Genomic DNA, 23,410 nt, shown 5'->3' on the forward strand with positions numbered 1-23,410 from the left:
TTTCATCAACATTAACGTTAAAAACAATCAGGCTAACAGTCTCTTTTTATAGAGCAACAAACAAATATTTTGTGGCCCATATGATCTCTGTTATAACTTTGCTAATGTGACTTGAAAACAGTCCTAGAAATTATGTCAACGAATGAGCATCGCTGTGTTTTAGTTACTGATAAGCAAGCCAAAAGCATGGAATCGACCTGTAAGCTATCAGTTTCTGTATACAACATAGCTACCTAGAACATTATGTAATGAGAACTAATAAAGCCTTCATGGGAAAAATTCTAACTTTGTTACGATACAAAAGGTTATATATACACTGTATAGCTAACCTAGTAACATGCTTGTTTTATGTCAGTTTCTTCTACAAAATTCTGTTTTGGGGCAGAGGGTGACAAAATTCATTCTTAAATTAGGCCAATACAAGGTTAAGTCAGTTTTGACAAAATGGAGGAAAGGAGTAATCAATCTACTGGATACTGATAATTACTATGAAGCTATAGTAATAAAAACATTATTGTGCTAGCTGAACAAAAAGGCATGTAGACTGAAATAAACTAGTGAACTCAGAAAGAAATGTGTATTGGATACTGTGATATATACCATGTGGCAGTGAGGTTGTTTAAAGCATACATAGATATTAAGATTTTATTAGAAGTAGATTTTTGGAGAAAAGGCTTACTCTAGAATTATGTAAAGACCCAAATAAGAAATGTAAAGCTTTAAGGGCTTGGAGAGACAGCTCAACGGTCTAAATGCCTGCCTAGAAAGCACAGGAACCAGAGTTCAATCCCCGGTACCACATGCTGTGCCAGCTCTAGAACCCTGGGTGCACTGTGTCAGCCCCAGAACCAGGCATGGTGGTGCATGCCTCTAATCCCAGCACTGAGGAGGCTGAGACTAGGGGATCACTATGACTTAGAGCTGTGTAGCGAGATCCTATACCAATAAATAACTAAATACATTTAAAAAAATACTTAAAAATGTTAAGCTTTAAAGTTAATAGATGTAATTTTGGATATTATAAAGATCACAGAACATGTAGACACTTGATTATATAAAAGTTAAAGATATTTGTTAAAAGACCAATACAGAAGGTTAAAAACTAATATGAACTTGGGTACATCTAAAACTTAGAAGAGAATAATTAGATAAAGAATTATTATAAATTAACAAAACAAAGAAAATAGCTTTAAAGATTAAAAGGTATGGATAGATAGCCTGAATAAATAAGATTACCGACGCATAGGTGGAGAAATTTGTAAAAAAGTATAAACAGAAAAATTGAAAATTTAAACATGGACAGACCCAGAGCGCAGGCCCCGGAGTGAGTGAGACGACCCAGGCCGGGGGGTCCTCAGCAGACCCAGAGCACAGGCCCAGGAGTGAGTGAGAGGACCCAGGCCGCAGGGTCCTGAACAGACCCAGAGTGCAGGCCCGGGAGTGAGTGAGACAACCCAGGCCGCGGCGTCCTGAACAGACGCAGAGCGCAGGCCCGGCAGGTTACCACTGCAAGCCCTACAACAACCCTGCAGACTTCTTTCTAGATGTAGTATGTGCAGACTCCTCTGTTGTATTAAACAGAGAGAGAGAGGACTGTGGAGACCTGGCTGATGTAGGCCAGAAACAGGGAGAAGGCTCTGGAGACTCCAGGCTTCACTAAACAGAGAAGAAGGCTATGAAGCTGAAGAGAGAGGAAGACTAGCTGAGCTTTATGCCAACTCCTCCCTATACAGAACAGTAGAAGGTAAATTAGATCAACTCTCAGGAGGTCAGAGGAGGAGCTTGGCCTTCAGAATCACCCATACCACCTCTTTCTGGCATCCACTTAGATGGATTATCAAACGTTCATTCAAAAACTTGCTGGGTTATCCACAAGTCACTATAATTCAGGACTGAAACAAGACCCAGAGGCCTTCTTCGTCATGTTTTTTACTGTTATGCTGGTGACTTACACAGCCAGTTCCATGGCACTGGCCATATCAATAGGTCCAAGTATGGACTATATGACAACATTTCTCATGAACCTCTATTTTGTGTTTATGATGGCTTTGCAACATAATGAATTTTTGGGGCAAAACTTCCGTCCAGAACTCAATACAACAGAACACAGTGGTTGTCCCAACTATATAATGAAATATTCCATGAAGGCATGAAAGGAACTGCAAGACCACATGCTTCATCAACTTAAGAATGCAAAAATGGAAGACTTTGCTTAAGACCCTACTCTGAAGTGAAATAAATTGGACATGTGTAAAAACTGCATTATTTCTCCAGTGTGAGAAACTGAAAAGGTAAATAAGGACTAAAATGCTTAATAGAGACTATGACATAGGAAGAAAATGTGCAAAGAGGAAGGGGAAAAGAAAGAAAAAAAAAAAAAATGTTTTTTTTAAAAAAGAGTGAAAAATGGAGGGCCAGGGATATAGCTCAGTGCAATACACTTAACTGAGAAGTGCAAGGTCCTGAGTTTGATCCTCAGTACAAAAAAAAAAAAGGAGAGGAAAAAAGAAAATGAAACTTTTTTTTCTGGAAAAACAGCTTTTGTTAATAAGGAAGGAAAGAGGGGCTTGAAGGTAGGGTAGGGGAATGGGAAGAAAAAAGAATCAAGAAATATCATAAACAGGTACAAATATCCTATGATGAATGTGCTCATTATGTATACCTAAAATGTACTAATAAACTTAACTTGAAAAAAAAAAAAAGAAAAAAAAAAAGAAAGAAAATTTAAACATGGCTGATAATGTATTGAGTAGGCTGTAGAAGCCCAGCATATGGACAGTGGATGAATAAACTGATATTGCCAGATTCTGCAAATTAGTATTGATTTAAATTAGGAGTTCTTAATCCTTCTGACCCAGTACTCAAAAGACGTTTTTTGCATGTCCTTGAAGATGATAGGATTTTTGAGCTGTGTTGTTTGCAGGAGAAAGTTCGGTACAGCCTCACTAAATATCCATTATGGGTAGTCATTGGGATTTATAATTCAGTACTTTTTGTAGATTTTTAGAAAGAACAAAACATGTTGCATAAAAATCACTTAAGGTTACAGAGAAAAATTATATAGGACAAAAATAAGAATAGAGATTAAAGGGGAAATTTTAAAAAATTTGAGGAAGTATCACTTTTAATGTGTATTTCATATAGTTGAAGCAAGGATGCAGATTGTTTCTGAATGTCAGGTTAAAACAAGTGAAATACTTCAATATTCATTGATGTAAGAATGTGCAACAGATAGTTTCAGTACCAACTGAGAGAATGTAATTTTATGTTTTTAAGATGAAGCATAAACATACAGCTTTTTTTTAATACTCTTCAAAAAATGATCATATTTATTAGAAGGAAACCCCTGATCCTCAAAAGATGTGAGGTAGTTCTAATAAACATCACTACCTGTCTGTTAGTCATACCATGTAGCACATAGTCTTTATCTAACTGAAGTGTCAAAAGTCAAGAAAAAAGAGTTGTATGAAGGTAATAGAAGGATCACCTATGATTTATTAAAACACAGTTTCCTGGGCCCCATCCCCAGCATTTCTGATTCAGGGGATCTGGGTGTTACTTGGTTCTAATAAACTCAGCTAATCCTGTCGTGTTGGCCTGATAACCTCTCTTTGAGAAATTTGCTTTTTGACCTGTACTATAGTATATGGTTCCTATCCAGATCAACAAGATATAAAACTGAGCCCAGGAATTTGCCATTTAAGTGCTTCATGTAAACAAGAAAATATAAAACTACTCCCACAGTAGGCATATATGAGAACACTCAGAGTGTACATGTGTGAGAATGTTAGTATCTTACTTGACTGACTTTTCTAACCTCATTGAAAACATGAAATGCTAACTTCGTTTTTGGTTATTGGTTTGTTTGTGTTTTGGGGTTTTGTTTTTTTTTTTTTTTTTTTTTTTTTTTTTTTTTGTCTGTGGATTTGTTTTGTTTTGTTTTGTTTTGTTTTGCTTTGTTTTGTATTGGGGATTAAACTGAGGACCTTGCTTGCCTGGCAGGCCCTTATGCTGCTGAGCTATCTCCCCAGCATGCTAGCTTTGTATTAGGCCAATTGTGATCAAAATTGAAGCCAGGTATGCTCACAAAAACATAAAAATAGAGACAGGGAGGGAGTGCTTACTGAGAATATTAAATATTTTAAAATGTTAAGTTTAAAATATTTTGTTTTTAAAATGTGCTCTTGTGATCTCAGTCTCTTTCCTTTTCATCATCTCTGCTTCCGGTCGTCTTTTCTCTCACATTATGTATATCAGTTTGTATACTGACATACATAAACTTTGGGTATGTATGTATGTATGCATATGTATTCTTTTAATTAGCATATTAAACAACTCAAAGTTTGCATTAGAAATCTAGATGTGGTGCCACAGACCTGTAATCCTAGCTCAAGAGGGCAAGGCAGAGGGATCTCAAGTTTGAAGCCAACATAGGCTTTAATTAGAGACTTAAAAAGAAAATTAGAAGGCCAGGCATATAGCTAAATGCTAGAACACTTTCCTAGCTTGCTTGGGGCCCTGTATTAACCCCCAGTACCATACAAGGAAAAAAATAATCTAACAGTCTAACAACCAACAAAAAGGAAATTGAAGAACCTAAGAATTGCTTAAAAGTTTTCTAACTAGATTTTTATGCTAAGTATTGACATGTTGCTTCATCACCTTTACATTTGTGCTATGTGTATTAAAAAATGCTCAGCTGATTAAATGATTTCAGAACTTTCATTTCTTTTTTAAAATTAAATTTATTGGTACAATTTAGATACATAATAGTGACATTTATCAAAGGGAACATGTACCTGTTCATTTGTTCCCATTCCTCTCCCTTCCCTTCAACCCCTCATCCCCTCATTTACAGTAGCTTTGTTTCCATTTTATCTTTTTCTTCTTATTCTCCCTTCCTTTTTCCTTCTGAACAACTTCTGTTTCACAATGTATTATACATTTTGGTTCTTATTTGCACTTTTAATTTCTCACACCAGAGAGACAATATGTAATATTTATTTATTTATTTATTTATTTATTTATATATGTATATATGTATATGTCAGATTTATTTCACTTAAGAATATGGTTTCAAGGTCCATCTATTTAGCTGTAAATGTCTCAACTTTATCCTTTATGGCTGAATAATACTCCTTTGTATTAAAAAGGTTTTTTAATCTATTCTTTGCTTGATGGGCATTTGGTTTGTTTATAAGATTTAGCTATTACAAATTATGCTATATAAACATGGGCGCACATATATGACTGTGTTATGGTGCATTTAATTATTTTGGAACAATGCCAAAAAGTGGGGACTAGCTGGGTCAAATGAGACCTCTAGTCTTACTTTTTTGAGGAATCTCCACAAAGATTTCCACAGTGGTTGCACCAGTGCACACTTCCACAAGCAGTGAGTCAGCATTTGTTATTCGTTGATTTCTTCATAATGACCACAACAAATAAATACATGAAAAAAAAGTTTAACATCATTGGTCATTCAAAAGATGCAAATTAAAACAATACTGAGAGTTCTTATGAGAAGGAATTTGCATTTCTAATCTAGTTTTTAAAGTTTGTTTCTTAAAACTTCTAAAAAATATTTTATCTTTTTAATGATACCTTAGTTTTCCTCAAAGTTTTGCTTTTATTCTGTTAAATGTAACTGTTTTCAAAAGGTGTTTTCATTAAGTAAATAGTCTTATTTTGTTGAAGGTAGTGACCAGTTCCATTTTATATCTCTAAGCAATGATTTTAAAGTAGAATAGTTGGAGAAGCCTAGTGAGATTCCTGACAAAGAAACCTGTATCAGTAGGTTAATTTTTAGCACACCAGGAAATTTAAAGTTTTTGCCTTAATTTCATTGAATTTTAACTCTACTGTACTTTTTCTCTGTTGTTTCCTTTAAGTATAATTATTTCAAAGGATGCTTTTGAATTTAACATTATACAAAGAAAATATTTTTTTTTTCTGAACTAAGTAAAAATTATCTCTTGTTAGGGTCGTATCACAGTTTAATCATTTTTCATTGGAAAGAACCAATAATTCTGAAAAGGCAGTTCAGGGAAGAATTTACTATGAGCCAGATAAATGAGAGGCTAAAAAAAAAATTAGATGGAAAACTGTGCCAATAATTCTTACACATTATTCCTTTCCCATTTGTGATGTTCTAATAAAATTTCAGATAGATGACTGAGTCTCTAAGTATAAATTTAATCAAGTAATGCTATTTTTATAGTATTCTGTCCCTGAATGCTCTGTTTGTAGAGAGGAAGCACTTTATAAATAAAACTATCCCATACTACTTTTTTGTTGAGACATATAATATGCTTCTGCATTATTCTGCTGCTCTGCATACCATTTGTATCAAACATTTCTTTAGAATCTTTTGAAGCATAATTAAATCCACTTTGCTTATGTAACTACAAATATAAATGGGCTCAGAAATGCTGTAAAGACTTATTTGGTTAAAAATTAAAATGCATATTATACATAGAGTTGATTTCATTTTAACAGATAGTACTGAGATGCTCTAGCTGTCTTGTTTTTGTTACTGTTCTCATTAAGACACAGAAATGGAGTGGTTCTTTCTGGGAATTTAAAGTGTGACATATGGAACAACCAAACATAAGTACATAGGAATTAAAGATAGGTAACCAAAGTTTGGACAGTTATGAGAACTACAGGCACAGTCATATTTGTAGAAATGGGAAGAAAAACTATATTTAAATTATCAGAAATATAGAGGGCAAAATGATTAAATCTTAAAATAGTATTCTAAAGTAATGATATAAAATAGCAGAATTGAACAATAATCATGAAGCTTCCAAAATGCTTGGACCTCTGTGGTGATCTAAACCAACAAAAAGAGCTTGTATAAGAAAGGGAATCAATCGTCAGCAGTGGTAAGTGGTGCAGAGATGTGAGGGATGAGAACAGAGGTTAGTGTTCTTTTTTTTTTTTTTTTTAGCCTTGTATTGTTTTTGTTTTTGTTTTTTCCCCTGAGGTTAGTGTTCTTGACAAGCCAAGACCATTGTTTAAACTTTCTTACAGTATTTAAACATCATGATAAGGGCAGAAAAGGGGAGTGAAGTCTAGTCAGAAAATGAAACTGGTGTAGGACAATACTGGTATATGGAATTCCAGTAGAGGAGAAACTACTTTGTAAATGTGTTTGTGATTTAAGTATGTGCATCCTTTCCTGATGTTGGTCTCCTAATGACAAAAGCATTATGATAATGTTAGAATAAAGTTCCTATGTACTGTTTACCAAAAACTGCTGTTATATTGATGTTTGTGCATGTGTAGACACATTCTGCCTTGTAGATTTGTTCCTAGGGGTTTTTTGATTTAATATTAAATTCCTTTGGAATCCTGAAAATATATGTAAATCAGACAGATTTTTTTGTACATCTAAAACCTCGTCTTTCTGTTCTTTCTGTTGTGGAGACAAACATGTAGTCTAATAGTAGGTTTCAAAGTTTTATCAGAGTAATATGGTCACAATCCACAGTAGCTAAATACAGTCAAAAGCCATATCTGAATTTGACAGTAGTAAGTTTAGATAGTATAGTGCATGTATAAATGAATGTAATTTAAGGATCAGTTTCTGATAGATGCTTGATATTCATAAGTATCTAGCAATAATTACAGGTTAAATAGTGCCTCTGTATAGTGCTTGGGACCAGAAGTGTTTCAGTTTTCACATTTTTCAGATTTTGGAATATTTGCATGACTTTATAAGTTGAGCATCCCTCATTCAGAAATTCATTGTTAGCTCCAAATCTGAAACGTGTCTGAGTGACATCAGTGGTCAAAAAGCTAGGTTTTGGAGCAGCTTAGAGTTTGGGTTTCCAGATCAGGATTAGTCTCCTGTATTTATACTTTTTCTCTGCATTAGCTTCAAAGAAGATTTGAGCAATTTATAGTAACACATATAAGTCAAGGTTAATTATATAAATAGATCAAAAGTCAGGGCAAATGGAAAATAAACATAGTCACAGCTTAAGATAAAATCAGAGAAGAGGCTGGGATATAGCTCAGGGGCACAGAGCCTGCCTGGTAAGCACAAGGTCCTAAGTTCAATTCCCAGTACCAGAAAAGAAAAAAAATTAACTGGTAGAAGCAATAGGACCTTTACAACTATTAAAATTGATATGCACATGTATTATGATTCATACCAACCCAACTAAAGGGAAAACACACATTTGATATAGTTAGGGAAAAAATTGAACACAGACTAGATATTAGATTGGGACTGATAATGACACATGGAAATAAAAACAGGAAAGAGCTCTTAGTCTGTTAGGATTGCATACTGTAGTATTTATAGGTGGAATTGTAGGTCTCTGGCCTATATGTTAAACTAGTCCAGGAAAAAAAAAAATCAGGGTGGGTAATAGAAACTGAGAGAATTATAGAGTAAACAAGAATGGTAGAAATGTTAATTTTTGAGGTTGAGTTACTGATCTTAGGTACATGATGATTTTGTACATGCTTCAAAAATGTCTCTAAAATAAAAATGAGTTGCAAGTTTGGTGTTGCAGTTCATAATGCCAAGAAGTGACCACAGTTTCATTTTTAAAAAGAATGTTTTGTAATACTTTATATAAAATTCAATAGTCAAAATGCAAATAAAACTGATAAACAATTGTTTATAAATCCCCTTAAATTCTCTTTTCTGTACCTTTTAGCACCTCATGGATTACCTGGTTTTTAGGATGCTTCTCTTTCTAGTTTTTAAAAGAGAATACAGAATAATAATATTTAAAAAATTAGAAATTATGCAGACATCACCAAACAAAATAATATGAATTCAACAGTATTTGTTGTATTATATATTATTGTCTTCAGATTAGTTGTTCATTTTACCACATATGCATGCAATTTTGGAAAAACAAAGAAAAAATTCTAAGAAATTAAGAAGGGAGAAATAGGGAAAAGAATGAAGAAGCCAAGAAAACAAACAAAAAATAGTAAAGCAGTAACTGCTCCTTCCCACATACCAGCAGAAATCCACAGTACCATTGTCCAAACCATCCTGCTTATATACGTAGATACATCTCTTTCTCCCCACTTCCTCTCCTGCTCAGCTCAGTAATTCCTTCCTTTTGAACAGGTTAATTCTCTTTTCACAGTATCTATTGTACCCTTCAGATTTTGTTTACTCCTTCAGGGTCTTACACTAAGGAGACAGTGTGTTGTTTGCACAGGAGGGTCTGATTTATTTCACTTACGAGTACGGTCTGTAGTTGCAGCTGTGTACCGATAAAAGCCTCAAATCTATCCTTTTTTTTTTTTTTAAATAAATAATACTCCATTGTGAACAAATGCTCCTTGAATTGAATAAATCTATATCTTAATAGTAAAAGTGCTTAACTTTTGTGAAATATAATTTTTTTCTCAAAGATGTTATCTTAAAATGATTGTTAGAAATGCAGAGAATTGGGGGCTGGGGAGATGGCTCAGTAGAGTAACTCTTCCCTGTTAAGCTCAAGGGCCCAAGTTCAATCCCTGGTTCTCCCCCCCCCCCCAAAAAAAAAAAAGGAATTGCAAAGAATTTAAGGTTATTTAATAACAATGTTTTGTTTGCAAAGTGGTTAGATTTTGTAAGTTAGCTTTTTTTATGTTAGATTTAAAAATAAAAAATCTTTAGTAATTGTTTTGCTATGTCAGCATGCAGATTAGTGTTTTTGTTGAGCAAAATTACAGTATTAGGTTTCCATGTTTTTGGAACTATTAATATTCAGCTAATTTACCAAGAACAAATTGTAAGTTTTAGTTGAAATAAGCCCAACTTGGCCACAGATTGCATACTTTTGGTTAAAACATACTCAGCTTAGGAAATTCAGATAGTACTACATTTAATTGTGAAGAATAAGTTTTAATTTTTGCTATACTACTTAAGGTAGACTGATAACTTTACTTTTTCCTCTTATTTAAGAGATAAATCACTGTTTTATATTACAGCCAGCCCAAATTGGCCAAAAACATTAAGTAGATTTTTCCCATATTTAAATTACTTAACTCTAGGTAAGTAGCTTGCTATCCATTCAGTGTGCATATATTCTAAGCAGTTCTTTTTCTCTGTCAAAACCCCGTAGAGAATGAGTAATGTAATACCCATGTTACAGAATAGAAAGAGCTAAAGGGTTCTGATTATCATCTGTAGGCTGACTAGTCAACTGGTAAATAACCTGATAGCAGTTGTACAAATTTTAGGTACATTAGGTTATATCTAGTCTAGTTGAGAAGATGGAATCAGCCAGGTGTGCTGCTGCAGGAGGATTGCCTCAAGTTTGAGACTAGCCTGGACTATGTAGTGAGTTCAAAACCAACCTCGACTACTTAGTAAGACTCGGTCTCAAAAAAGCAAAACAAGAAAAAAAGAAAGAAGAATCAGATAAATGATCTATAGTTATTTGTTAGTAATATCTATAGCAGCATTTTAAAATTATAATTCCTCTTCATCTGTGGGCCACATCCACTCTTATGTCTCATTCTAGCTATTTAAGGACAGTCTGTTGTCTACTGGTAGTCTTTCTGCCTGTATCTTAGATGCTGCTTTTCTTTTCATTATATCTTCTCTCCTATAGATAAAATATGCCTGGGATACTCCCACACATACTTTAACCATGAGGTTTTTCTTTGTTTCTTTTCTAATCTTCCTCTTTTGCCTCGGAACAAAACAGATCACTCCTGTATTTAAAAACAAAATCACTGACTTCCTCCAGATAACGTTTTAGCTTTTCACCCTAGATACCCACTTCTTTTAAAAGCCTATATTGCTGTTCCTTATTGCTGACTCATGATTTAGCAAAATCTTGTCCTTTTTTCACCTAATTTGATTTCTATTTTTGATAGCTGTCTCCTAAAGAAGCTCTCTAAATTGGAATCCATGATACCACCTCTTTTTAAGAACTATTCTCACTTCTCTGACCAATCCTCCATCTCTGGCTCTCTTCCTCTTCAGGGTCATCGCCTTTGGCTGTGCGGGTAGTGCCCAGCTCTGGGAGCCCTGTCCATGTTACGCTGTCTGTGCAGGCATCCCGAGTGCTGCAGCACACAGCATCACCAGCTGTGTGTGCAGCAGCTGTGCTCATATTTTAAACGCATTCATAATGCATAGATTTATCTGAAGACCTTATTTTATATCATGATAAGTGCTTAAAGTTAGATAATAGGCTCTATGCAATCCTCTCCCACAACTTAAAAGTCAAAACAAATATGTCTTTCTGTATTTCTAGACTAGAACTCTATCAAAGTGCAGGTTTTTCTTAAAAATATTATATATGAGTCACCGTGTCTCATTAAACAAAATCTTTTTTATTTCATCTCCTATATTCTTAAGCTAAACAGAATCCATTTCGTATAGTTGCTGATTCAGGTACCATCTCAGAGCCCTTCTGAGTTCCTCCTACAACCTCACTGCTCCTGTCTTGTAATCAGCAAGACTTATAGATTCTACTACTGATCCTGAAGTTTCAGGCATTTTGCTCTCAGTGCCTCTTTACATTCTTAAAAATTATTAATGTCTCAAAGGACTTCTGTTTATTTGGATTATTTCCATGATTATCATACTTCAATTGAAATGAAATTTAAAATATTTAAAAATAACAATTCTCTGAACCATTCTATTATGAAATATATACTTTTATGAAAAGTAACAGTACCAAAAAAGTCCCCACCAAGTACTATTATTTTGTTCTTTCTTTTTTGAGGGTGGGGCAAATTGCTATAATTTTTGGCTGAATAGGAGACAGGAGACAGCTAGATTTTATGTGTGCTTCTTCTTTAGTTTGTAGTGATGTGCTATGTTTTCAGGTAATTGGTACATCAAAACATGACTAATGGTGGTTTGTCTAAAAGGCTAATTGCACTGTGGAATTGAAAATATATCAGTGAGAGTTTGTTTTGTTTTGGGTTTTTTTTTTTTTTTTTTGTTTTGTTTTGTTTTTGTGAAACCGGGGATTGAACTCAGGCCCTTGTGCTTGCCAGGGAAGCGCTTATGCTACTGTGCTATCTCCCCAGCGCCTGTCAGTGAGGTTTTTGTATTTTTACATTAAAATATTCCACATGTAGCTTCATCCATTTTGATCATTTGAAAAATACTGATTCTGAGTTAAATGTATTTTCTAAAAGGTACATTTCATAATATGAATTTTTAAGTCACAATTTTTAAAAAGTAGTTTTATGAAAAAAGTCTTTGGGAATCTGTCAACTCCATGGTGGTAATCTGCTTTGGAAAAATTCTGTTAGTGGCAGTAGTTACTTTCAGTTTTCTTTGAAATGGTAGGCTCCCTTTGATTATTAAGAATGTCTCTGGGGCCAGGGAGATAGCTCAGTGGAATAAGCACTTCCCTGGCAAGCGCAAGGGCCTGAGTTCAATCCCTGGTTCCGCTAAAAAAAAAAAAAAAAAGAAAAGAAAAAAAAACAAACGCTGAAGATTGTATCTGCTAGATAAGTAAGTATTAACCACAGGCAATTACTCTTCATGTTCAGGAGAGAAAAGAATAGTGTAAAAACGATAAATTCTACTTGCAATTCAAATGATTACACGACAGCTATGATACTTCAGTATGGCAGATGCACTTTATGTATGTGCACTTTCCCATTTTTCAGAGAATATTAAAAAGAAATATAAGGATCAAAACTTAACAAAATCAGTTCTTTTTGAACATGCAAAAATCAGTTCTTTTTGAACAGTGAAACTTCTACTGTGGAGTGCTGAGGAATGCAGGTAGTCTGCCATGGCATTGACTCATGAGACTGTACCAGCAGTTTTGTCCACTCGTGCTTGTGCACAGTAGCAATAATAACCATCAAATAAACGCTGTGAAATAACATTTAAGCAACCCCTTCGTAGTATTATAAATGTAATTTTAACACAGATGCTGTGAAAGGTTCTTGAAGACCCCCAGTGTCCATACTTTGACAACTGCTTGTTTAAATATCAAAATTGCCATTGCCCACTAGTTTCTAAATTTAATCACTTTCAAATTTGATTACCTTTATATTCTTGTTTCCCAATTTTACATTTCTTTTGTCTTCCAAAAGTTATCAGACTGTAAATCTGATTTTGTTGATGTCCTGTTTAAAAGTTTTCAATATATTCTAGCATAGTTGAATGAAATCCAGATTTGATTTCTTTAATGATAAAAGAAATATTATTACTACTGTTCTCTGTCACTACAAACTCACTGTCACTATGTATTTCAGCTAAGCTGAATTTTCTAATAACCACACATCATAATTTCTTTAGTCCCACACATTTACATATGTTGCTATTTCTGTGTGGAGTATTCCATACAGAATGATTTTTAAATCATCTCATATCAGACCTACAAAATTTTGTAGTAAAATTTTGTTATAGCATACATATTTTATAGTTACTTTTCATTCTTTTCCTCATTAGATTATAAGTTGTTTGACATCAGTATTTCTGTTTTCCAAGGGTGAGGAGTATATTAACTAATACAGTGCTTAGGTGTTTGAATTCCTAGAAACTACTATCAAAATCAGAATACAGATTAACTCCATGTTCTGTTTTCCTTCTAATGTAGTTCATAGGTGGATTTGCTAATGAATAGGAAACAAAGCACTAAGTATACACATATGTGTCAAGTCACTTTATTAGATAAAGTAAGATATTTTTATTTGGGTAATTTTTACAGTAAGTGAGGTAAAAGAAAACATTTGAGTATATTCTTCATGGTTGTGATGAATCACATTTTGAAATATGAACTTCTTTAATGAATTATACCTCAGTGTCTAGCCATGTTAGGGTTTTTCCTGGTTAAGAAGTATGAATATGGAGGCAAAGATGTCAAATATTTCATTTTGATTAATATTTTAAAACAATTACCTGAAAATAATAATATTCTCAACAGTATTTTCTGCTAAGACAAGGGTGTATTGCTTTAATTTCCTACAGTAAAATTTGCTTTTTTAAAGACACTTTGTCTTATCATTCAGTAAGGAGCTTACTAACAATATGTATAGCCTCTAAGGTTGAAATGTTCTCCTTTTTACAAAATCTTATTCATTTATTTGCATAATACATATTATATATGTATATGTGCAGAGTCCAAATTGCCTAAAAGTAGGTTTTGTAGTTTATTCTTTTTTTGTTGTTGACCAGTTCACTGTTTATTAGCACTCAAGTAAAGGAACTAATTTTTAAAAACCAAGTCAGTTTGTGCCTCACTAATTTAGAATTTATAATGATTTAGTTACTTCAGCATAAATTTTTAGTCTCTGGGCTAGAGGTTGTCTTGTAAGGTAAAATTACTTACAAAACTACAACATAAATTATTTTAGAGACTTTTAAATACTTTACTTATTTCTCTATAGATTTTTATTATAAATGTTGCCTTTAAATTCATATATTTATTAATTAAAAGCAATAGTGAGAGATTTTTCCAATAGAAATCCTGAATTAGTGAGGTCTATATTACATAGATTTATGTGTTTTTAGTCTGTTGAGATGTAATTTGGGCCAAATATTACTTCTAGAGATTTTGTTTGGAATTCTTGTATGCTCTTCTATTCTCCTGTAATTTTAAAAATTGGTAATAGTCTCTGATCTGTGTCAGCGTCATACTTAGTATGCAATAGTGCCCATCCAGAAGTAAAGTGGAATATTTTTATTCCATTAATTTATGGAAATTGAGTTAGTAGATTTGCAGGAGTAATAACAAGTTGTGTACTTAACTTGATAGATTTTATTTGAAAATAAATCCCTTATATATACTGTTATATTTTAAACAAAAAACACTGGAAATTGAAAACCACAGAATATATAATTTTGCTCATAAATCTATTTCCAGCATTCATTTACTAAAAACATTGTCATCTGTTAGTTCTTTTCTTTATTTCATAATTAATTTCAGAATTCATTTTTTATCTAATTTAACATTTTCATATTTTTAAAGGTCCCCAGGTGCATCCAATTTTTCAGCTTTACCAAAGATCTCTCCTTCATCTCTATCAAATAATTATAACAACATCAACAACAGAAAGTAAGCACTGAATCTTAAAAGCTCTTTGTTTAATTGATTGGCCTATTGTGGTTGCAGAAAATCTCATGTATATAAAATTTAGAGTAAAAATCTAATGCATTAAAATTGTTTTTTTCTTAAATTATTGGTCAGTTTTTCCATCAATAACTTCATAAGAAAACAATTATAAACTATTCTTGGCTTAAAACAGATAATTACTGAAAGAAAGCAGCTTCAGAATTTTACATTTTAAATGCTATTTAATTGATAATACAATTAAATACAGGCTTTACATGTCGTTTTGAACTGAATACATAATGAACTATATATAGTTTTTTGTTTTTTTACTGTCTGTACAATGTTCCTCAACCTGAAAGCACACATAAATTTTATATTCATGAAAAGGGCAGTTTTTCTTAAGTGTAGAAAGAGCAATTCCATCACCCCATAATAAACAAAATATACGAACTGTGTAGAAGTTATGTAACAGTGTGTGCGATATTGCTGTTAAAAAGAACTTTGGAAGTCACACAGGCTTTCCTATAACATTAACTATGGGTATATCACCTTAAAAATTAAGCATATTAACCCAACCAATTCATAAGAAATTTTATCCAGAAATTGTCTTTTTATTTCAAGGATATGTACATTGTGATTATGTACATAGCTAACAGTTTAGATACCTAGTTATACACGTCATTAGTCCATTTAATAAATGGTATCTGAGTTTTCCAATGAGTAAATTCAAAAGGTTAAAGTGGTTTTTGAAATAACCTTTTAAATACCAGTAATTCATAGATTAAATTTGCCTTTCAATTTCATATCTTTGAGGGTAACTTAATAAAATGATTCTAATAAACACTTGGGTTATAGATAGATGACAATAGCTAAAAGAAGTATAGAAAAGAAAACGATAAAACAATAACTCTACTAAATATTAAATTATATTTGTAAGCTACAGGAATTCCAGCAGCATAGTACTGACCAAGAATAGAAACTAATAGAATCAGACAACCCAGAAGTGGCCTTTGTATACGAAAAAGAATTCACTGTGATCAGAACATTCTAGATGCACAGAGGATGAGCAGATTACCCAGAACATAGCAAAAAAATTAGATCACACCAGAGAATTTCTTTTTAGAACTTCTAAGTCTGAGATAAATCTCAGGCAGATAAGATGGTCAAATAAATGAAAAAATACTTGCTACAAGAGTTTTTTTTTAAATAAAAATGAACATCTACCTCATAAAAATTCGACATTTTAAAAAGACAATTTAAAAATAGAGAAATGATAGTTTGATTTAAAAATGAATTAAATATAAGATCAACATTGTCGATGAAATTCACAGATTAGAATTTAAAACTGAAAAGCATCATTCATTTTCCCCATTTCAGTTGCATTGGGAAAAATTAAACAGCAAAATATTCATACAAGAATTTTTTTTGAGTAGTTTGAGTATTAATGCAGCTTTTCTAGTTTGTTGATATGAGGCTTGTCGATATGGTTCAAACATATTTTAAAATGTTCGCACCCTTTCATTAATAATTTATAAAGATAGGTACTTTTGTATTAGCGTTACACTTTAGAACAGATAAAATAGTGAAGTATTAGCAATACTTTAGAATAGATAAAATAGAAGACATTGCGAATATCCAGATTGAGAGAACAGTACTTCATTTCTATTCAAAAATTTAGGGCCAGTGAGATAGCTCAGCAAACTAAGTGTCTGCTTAGGCAAGCGCAGAGACCAAGATTCGATCCCCAGTCCCAGGTGCGCTGAGCTAGCCAATGAAACCGGGTGTGGTGGCACATGCCTGTAATCCCAGGTCTGGAGAGGCTGAAAACAGGAGGATCACTACGAGTCTGAACTGTATAGTGAGACCTTATACCAAATACATTAATAATAAAAATAAACAAATATATATCCACAGGCAAAAAAGAGCATAGAAAGACACAAAACTTAAAGTGGTTTCTTTCTAGAGAGGATAAAATGGTACTTGTGTTTCTATCAGTTGCATGTTGCTCTCATATCTGCTATCAAATAATTCTTTGACAAGTATGCCTTGTATTTGTAGTCACTCTTGTTAGAGATTTTTAACTTTGCACTTAAATGATTGAATATAGATTCTTTTTGTCTCATCAGCATATTATTACGTGTGGTCTGTGTTTCTGTTTTTGTCATTTTTCTTCCACCATTATAACAAAAACATTACAATATGATCTACCCTCAGTCTTTCTGGAGAAGTTCTTCTTAAGTTTTATTTATTCTTAATTTTTTTAAAAAAAAAATTTTATTTATTTGGTACAGGGTCTCAGCTTGGCAGCTCGGACTCATAGTGCTCCTCCTGTCTCAGCCTTCCTGGCACTGGGATTACAGGCATGTGCCACCATGCCCAGTTTCATTAGCTGGCAAGGAGCACCTAGGGTTTTGGGGCCAGCACATAAGGCAGTACCAGGAATTGAACCCAGGTCCTTGCGCTTGCCAGGCAGGTGCTTTGACCACCGAGCTCTCTTCCAAGCCCTTTCTTAAGTTTTAGAACAGGCTTACTGTTACTCCTATGACTGGATTACAATTTTTCATGTTAGAGGTTTTAATAGTCTACCACCTACGTAGGTACTATCATGCTGTGATCGTTTAAATTTAAAGAACATATATTATCTGAATTTTAGGGATGAAACATAAGCATTCTTAAAATAGAATCTTTTGTTGTTTCTTTTAAAACTTCAGTTAATGTAAGTAGTTAAACATTTACACATACCTAGTTTTAAAATTTTTATTCTGCGTGTAGAAATAAGTAGCAGCTTATGACTTCAGATAAAAATAGTATAGACTCTTTAAAAGTATGTAATTAGGTAATACCTTTTTAAGTTTAAGTACATTTTTGAAACTAGATAAAATATTCTACAAGAATAAAATATTTTTTAAAAGCAGTAGTTATGATCCATAAGCTTAGATGAAACACACTTACAGGTCTAAGACTGGAGCTGTCCTGCAGTGCTGCAGTTCCAGAGAGTTGCATTTCTGATTAACACTTTTATAAAGATAACAAAATATGCTTGGAGGTATTTAAATTCAATGGACCTTTTATTATAACTAATATTATGACATCTAGTACTGGAATATAGTTTGTTTATAATGTGTAGTAATTTTAGTATATAGTCCATTATTTGCTTTGTAAAGTGCATTTGTAATATCTCCAAAATTCTTACTCTTACAATAGTTTTATTACCTGCTTATTTCTCTTACACTATATTTGTATTGACATGTTACATTTATTGTCTGGATTTTGGAATTACATATATCAGAGCACATTTCTGTTTTTCTGCTAAAACCATCTTTCATATAAAATGGAAATGATTCTCTGTGAGTCTTGAGTCCCCAGCAGGAACTGTGGATTATGGAAACTGCTACTTAGCCATTTGGCCTTAATTAATTAGCAGAATGTATCATTTCATTACCTACAAAGTGAGCATGATTATAGTTATAAGGATTAAATTATGTGTTGTCAAATGCCAGCACTAATTGAAAAATCAACTTAAAATTTATATAAATATGATTTAATTTTACAAAATACTGTACTTTTAATATATCTTCATTAAATAGAATTACTCAGAATTAATCAAAATGTGAAAATTCCATTAATATTTCTGTAAATGAATTTTTCAACATTTTATAAGCTTAAAAGATAATGATTTAATGTAAGATCTTTTGGAAAAAATAAGACATAGTCATGAAAGATAATAGAAGCTTTCTTTGTGGCCTGTGTTTCCATGTCTCTTTTTGAAGTGTATAAACAACTGGTAACTTGGGCGTTTTCCATGGCATACTTTATGCTTTAAAGCATACATAGCGTGGATTTTAAATGCCTAGTTGAGAGGATGTGAAAAGCATATTTAAATCATATTTAAAGCATATTTAAATCCATTGGCTTTCTTTGTCATGCTCGAGCATCTCAATCTTTGGGCAAGCTTTATACATGCCTTGATATGTAAGCCAAAATAGAGATGCCCTTTAAGGATTCGGAGTTGAAAAAACAAAACTAGAACTACTATGCACAGAAGTTTATTGTTGTTGTTAATTTCTCAATAAATGGCAATTCCTAGCTAATTTCCTCATATTGATACAAAGAAGAGTATGATAAATGAACTTCATCCATTTGTGTTATGTGTGGGCAGACAAATATCTGCATACACACTCCTGGAATGAGCATGGGGATAATGTGCTCTTAGTCTTGTTATGTTCATGTGTGCTGTCTGTGTTTAGACATGAGCTATATATTAAGGCATACTTTCCCTATGTGCTCTAGCTAAATTTTGCTATAATTTTATGGCCAGGATATTTGTAATTTTCTGCTCTGTAATATAGAGGAAATACAGTCCATATATTTCTTTAATTTACAGAACACTTTGATTTTTAGCAGTACTAATAGTCACTTTAAAAAGAAATTTATTTTCTTAAATGTAAAAAGAGGAACCGCAAGTCTAGCAGTTCTAAATTTGAGTTGATCAAGGTTCTGTTTCGCAGGGCCCTGCCATTTTTGCCTTAAGGACGTAGAATGTTTTGTGAGGGGAAATTTGTCTTGTTTGTGGATGAAGGAATATTTCTGAAAAAATTCAAAAATTTCATTTGGCTAACATTGCAAGGTTAATGTTGTGTTGATTTTTTTGGTTTAATACGGTGTTTTACTTGTTTGGGGTGTGTATGTGTGTATGTTTACTATAGTCTTTGTTAAATAGGCAATAGTACAGTATTCACTAAATTATTAAAATAAGAATATAGAATAATAAAATGAAGTATTTAAAATGATAAAACAGGGGGCCTGGCCCTAGCTCAGTCCTTTAAGTGGCTGCTTCCACAAAGCTGTCAGACTCAGGTTGCTGGAGTTCGAACCTCACACCTCACCAGCTGGCCAAAAGTGCCCTGAAGGCATTCGAGGAACAAAAAAAAAAAAAAACCACCTAAAATGATAAAACATTTATTTTTTAAATGCAGTAATTCTTGAGTAGCCAACCAACATTGAGTTGATTCATGTTTATTTGTAAAATTATATTTTATTTATATCACTTAAGCAAATGACTAATTCTCATTCATTGTTAGATTTGTTCTGATGGGGAAAAATTATGTCTAAAAGTAATGTTATTTTTAATTATATCCAAGATATTTACTATAAATATTTTGTAAGATAGCTTATTAAAAATTAAGGAATTCATTTGTTTTCCAGAATTATTTTTGTTAAGCTTAAAAAGGAATAGAAGGACTGGCCACATAGCTTAGCAGAGTAAAGAAAGGGTCTGTAATCCCAGCACTTGGGAGGCTAAAAGCAGGAGACTCACTATGAGCCCGATCTGTGAGACCCTGTACAACCTGTACTAAATACAAAAAATAAATAAGAATAGGTACAATTTAACTTAGCCTTAAGATTGACATTTACTATACAGGTAGTAGTATTCCAAGTTTGTATTTAGCTCATTAAATAAGCTGCATTATTCTAATGAACTAGAAAAAGGGCACACAATACTGGCAAGGACTTGCTCAGAATCACTTTGTGTTCCTGGTCACAGGCCTTTTCTCTGCATCTGTGTACTAGAGTTGGGCTGTACAGAGACCCTTAATAGAATCTCCAGTGCATTAGAACAGTGATATCACAGTGGCCTTGGAAATCTCTCCTCTCACCTGTAACTGAAACAGTTCTTCCTGTTTCTACTGTTCTCTGTTGCCATAGCAGGATTCAAAAGGGAAATAAATAGATGATTCATTGCTGTGGGTGGTGTTTAAAATCTGAATGTTTTAAATATGATGAAGCAGTGAAGAGTGAGGCAAGCTATGACACCGCTTCAGTTTATCAATGGTAGGAAGACATATTATTGATTTGCTTTGGTCGATGTGGTGTGTGATACCATGATTTTATTAAAGGGAGTAGCAGTACTATAATTAAGGTGGTTATTTCACCTGAGAATTATGGCTTGAAAAGTACTTGAGTATTTCATGAAAGAGATTTTATTATTAACCACCAATCTCATAAATAGGCTTAATGTAATATGTTCAATATACTGAAATATAGTAGGCTGCATTTTGAAAAATACTATTTTTCTTCCAGTGTGAAAAATTCAAATTATTGTCTCCCATCATATACTGCCTATAAGAACTATGACTATTCAGAACCTGGAAGAAACAATGAACAACCAGGCCTTTGTGGCCTAAGTAACTTGGGAAATACATGTTTCATGAACTCAGCTATTCAGGTAGGTTTTTACAAAGTGAAAATCATATTTGATAGAAATCATTAATACAAGGATAGAGTTGGCTTTTCATGGCAGAATATAAATATTGTTTATGTTTTCAAAATGTATATTTTTATGGGAAATTTAGTCATACACATTTGACTCATTCATTAATTATACCATAGGTAGAATATTATTATCATATTCCTCAATTAGGCAACATGTGGTATGTAATTCTAACCACAACACCTAGCTTCCAAGGAAGAAGGCAAAAGAAACACTGGTGAGAGCACACCTTCATTTATTAGAAGTCTGTTGCCTTTTTTTTTAAAAAAAAAACTCTTTTAATCTTCATGGAAACTAAGCCTAAGAAAGTGGGAAAATTTTTAAATTATGTGAATCTTTTCTACTCATATTTTATCAAATCACTTTCCCTTCAAGATCTTTTTAATTTGGGATATAAGATCTTTTTTTTCCTCCATTTGTCTCCTTGAAGCTTAACTTCATTTCTGGTGTATGCACTATTAATTTGTTAAGTCTTTATGACTTTTGATTTTCAAGTAATGAAAAAGTACCTTTTTTATCAGTGTCACCATGTAAAACTAGACTTGGTTATTTCATTACCATTTTAGAGATAGACTTTTATGTTTAGAAAACCAAAATTAATGTTAGGTTTCTTGATATTTGTTAGCTTTTTTTTTTTTTTTTTTAGTGTTTTTAAGAATTCACAATTTTTAGTTTTGAATCTTATTTTTTATTTTGTATTTAATACTGAACTCCATTGCACAGGTGGCATCCTCCAAGCATATGCATGAAATGCCGAGGGTCACACATTACAAGACTATGAAAAGTGGATGGCTCTTCACCATCTAATGTTCAAAGTGAATCTTTTTTCCCATTGTCACTAATGTAGCTGTCTCCTAAATTAACCATTCCTTTTACAGCATTCTTGGCAAATTATAACTGTCCTAACTCTCTTGGCCATGAGTTGACAGTCTTTTAGAAACTTGAAAAGGGAAACATATAATAGATAAACTGATTTCTTGATATAAAGGTCAACCATTCATAAAATAACCTGCCTACTCAAGATATGCTATGTGTAAGGGCTAATAAGCTCTTCTTTAAATCTTTGAAGAGTAGTACAATTCATACTTTAATGTGGATTACTTTACTCAAAATTATTTTTTCTAGGATACCGGTGCTATTTTTTTTTCCCCTGCAAAGAGAGAAAGTATGATTAGAGTAAGCCACTATATGTTTTCCTGATAGTTCTTTCTATAACTAAGTAAAATAATAGCTTTCAGAGATAGGAATAAGAGATAAGTTATAATTTGGTTTGGATAGCTGTTGTGCTCTTTTATAGCATCTCTGGAGGGTGTTTTGTATCAGTGGTGATGATCACATCATTACTAGCAAACCCTGTTTCAGGGCTTCGTGTAGGTAGGAAAGTATCCTACTGCTGAGCTACACCTCCTTTCTTTCCCTCTTAACATCTTCCCATCTTTTAAAATAGTTTGAGACAAGGTCTTATTCTATTGCCCAGGCTGACCTCCAAGTTGTAATCCTCCTGACTAGCTGGGATTGCTAGCATGCACCACTACACCCAGCAAGAAACCCCTCTCTGTGGCTTTCAAATCATACAATTTTTATACAATTCTTTATCTTTGTACTGCCAAAATTACTTTGGTTGCTGAGATTTGGTATTAGCATGAATATTTTGTTTTGTTTTAATATTCTAGTTTAGAAAACTAAATCTTAGTTCAATCCCCAGGCCTGCCGTGGTGGCATGCGCCTGTAAACCCAGCTCTTGGGAGGCTATAAACAGGCAGATCACTACGAGTCCGATCTAGTAGTGAGACCCTGAACTTTTCTTTCAATCTGTAGACCCTACCCTAAAATACAAAGAGAAAAAGAAAACTAAATCGAGGTGCTTTTTCAGAAATATTAAGTAAATATAATATTTTAACAGAGTTTGTGGGAGGGGTTGTTTTTGACAGTTTCACTGTGCAGTTTAGGCCACAGTGAAACCCTGGGTCACTTTGTAACCCAGGCGGATTTTGAATTCCCAGAAATCCTGCCTCAGCCTTCCCAGTGCTGGGATGATAGGCATGCACCACCATACCTGGTTAAAATATTGAAGAAGAGAATTAAGAATTAGTATTCAGGTTAGGGGGCCCAGCCCTAGCTCAGTTCTTTAAGTGGCTGC

General features: G+C 33.1%; 1 protein-coding gene across 3 annotated transcripts in view; it reads left to right on the forward strand.

The window, feature by feature from the left end:
• The window catches only part of Usp15 (ubiquitin specific peptidase 15), a 124,500-nt gene that overhangs the window by 51,099 nt on the left and 49,991 nt on the right, over positions 1–23,410 (forward strand). For 2 of the 3 annotated variants that reach the window (XM_004641636.3, XM_023701708.1), the window contains 2 exons: positions 14,916–15,002; positions 21,081–21,225. In XM_004641636.3, coding sequence (XP_004641693.1) covers positions 14,916–15,002; positions 21,081–21,225 — 232 coding nt within the window. The remainder of the gene's footprint in view (positions 1–14,915; positions 15,003–21,080; positions 21,226–23,410) is intronic. The other variant, XM_004641637.3, reaches the window with a different exon arrangement.

Source organism: Octodon degus, unplaced genomic scaffold (assembly GCF_000260255.1).
Source record: "Octodon degus isolate 3935 unplaced genomic scaffold, OctDeg1.0 scaffold00139, whole genome shotgun sequence".
NCBI lineage: Eukaryota > Metazoa > Chordata > Mammalia > Rodentia > Octodontidae > Octodon > Octodon degus.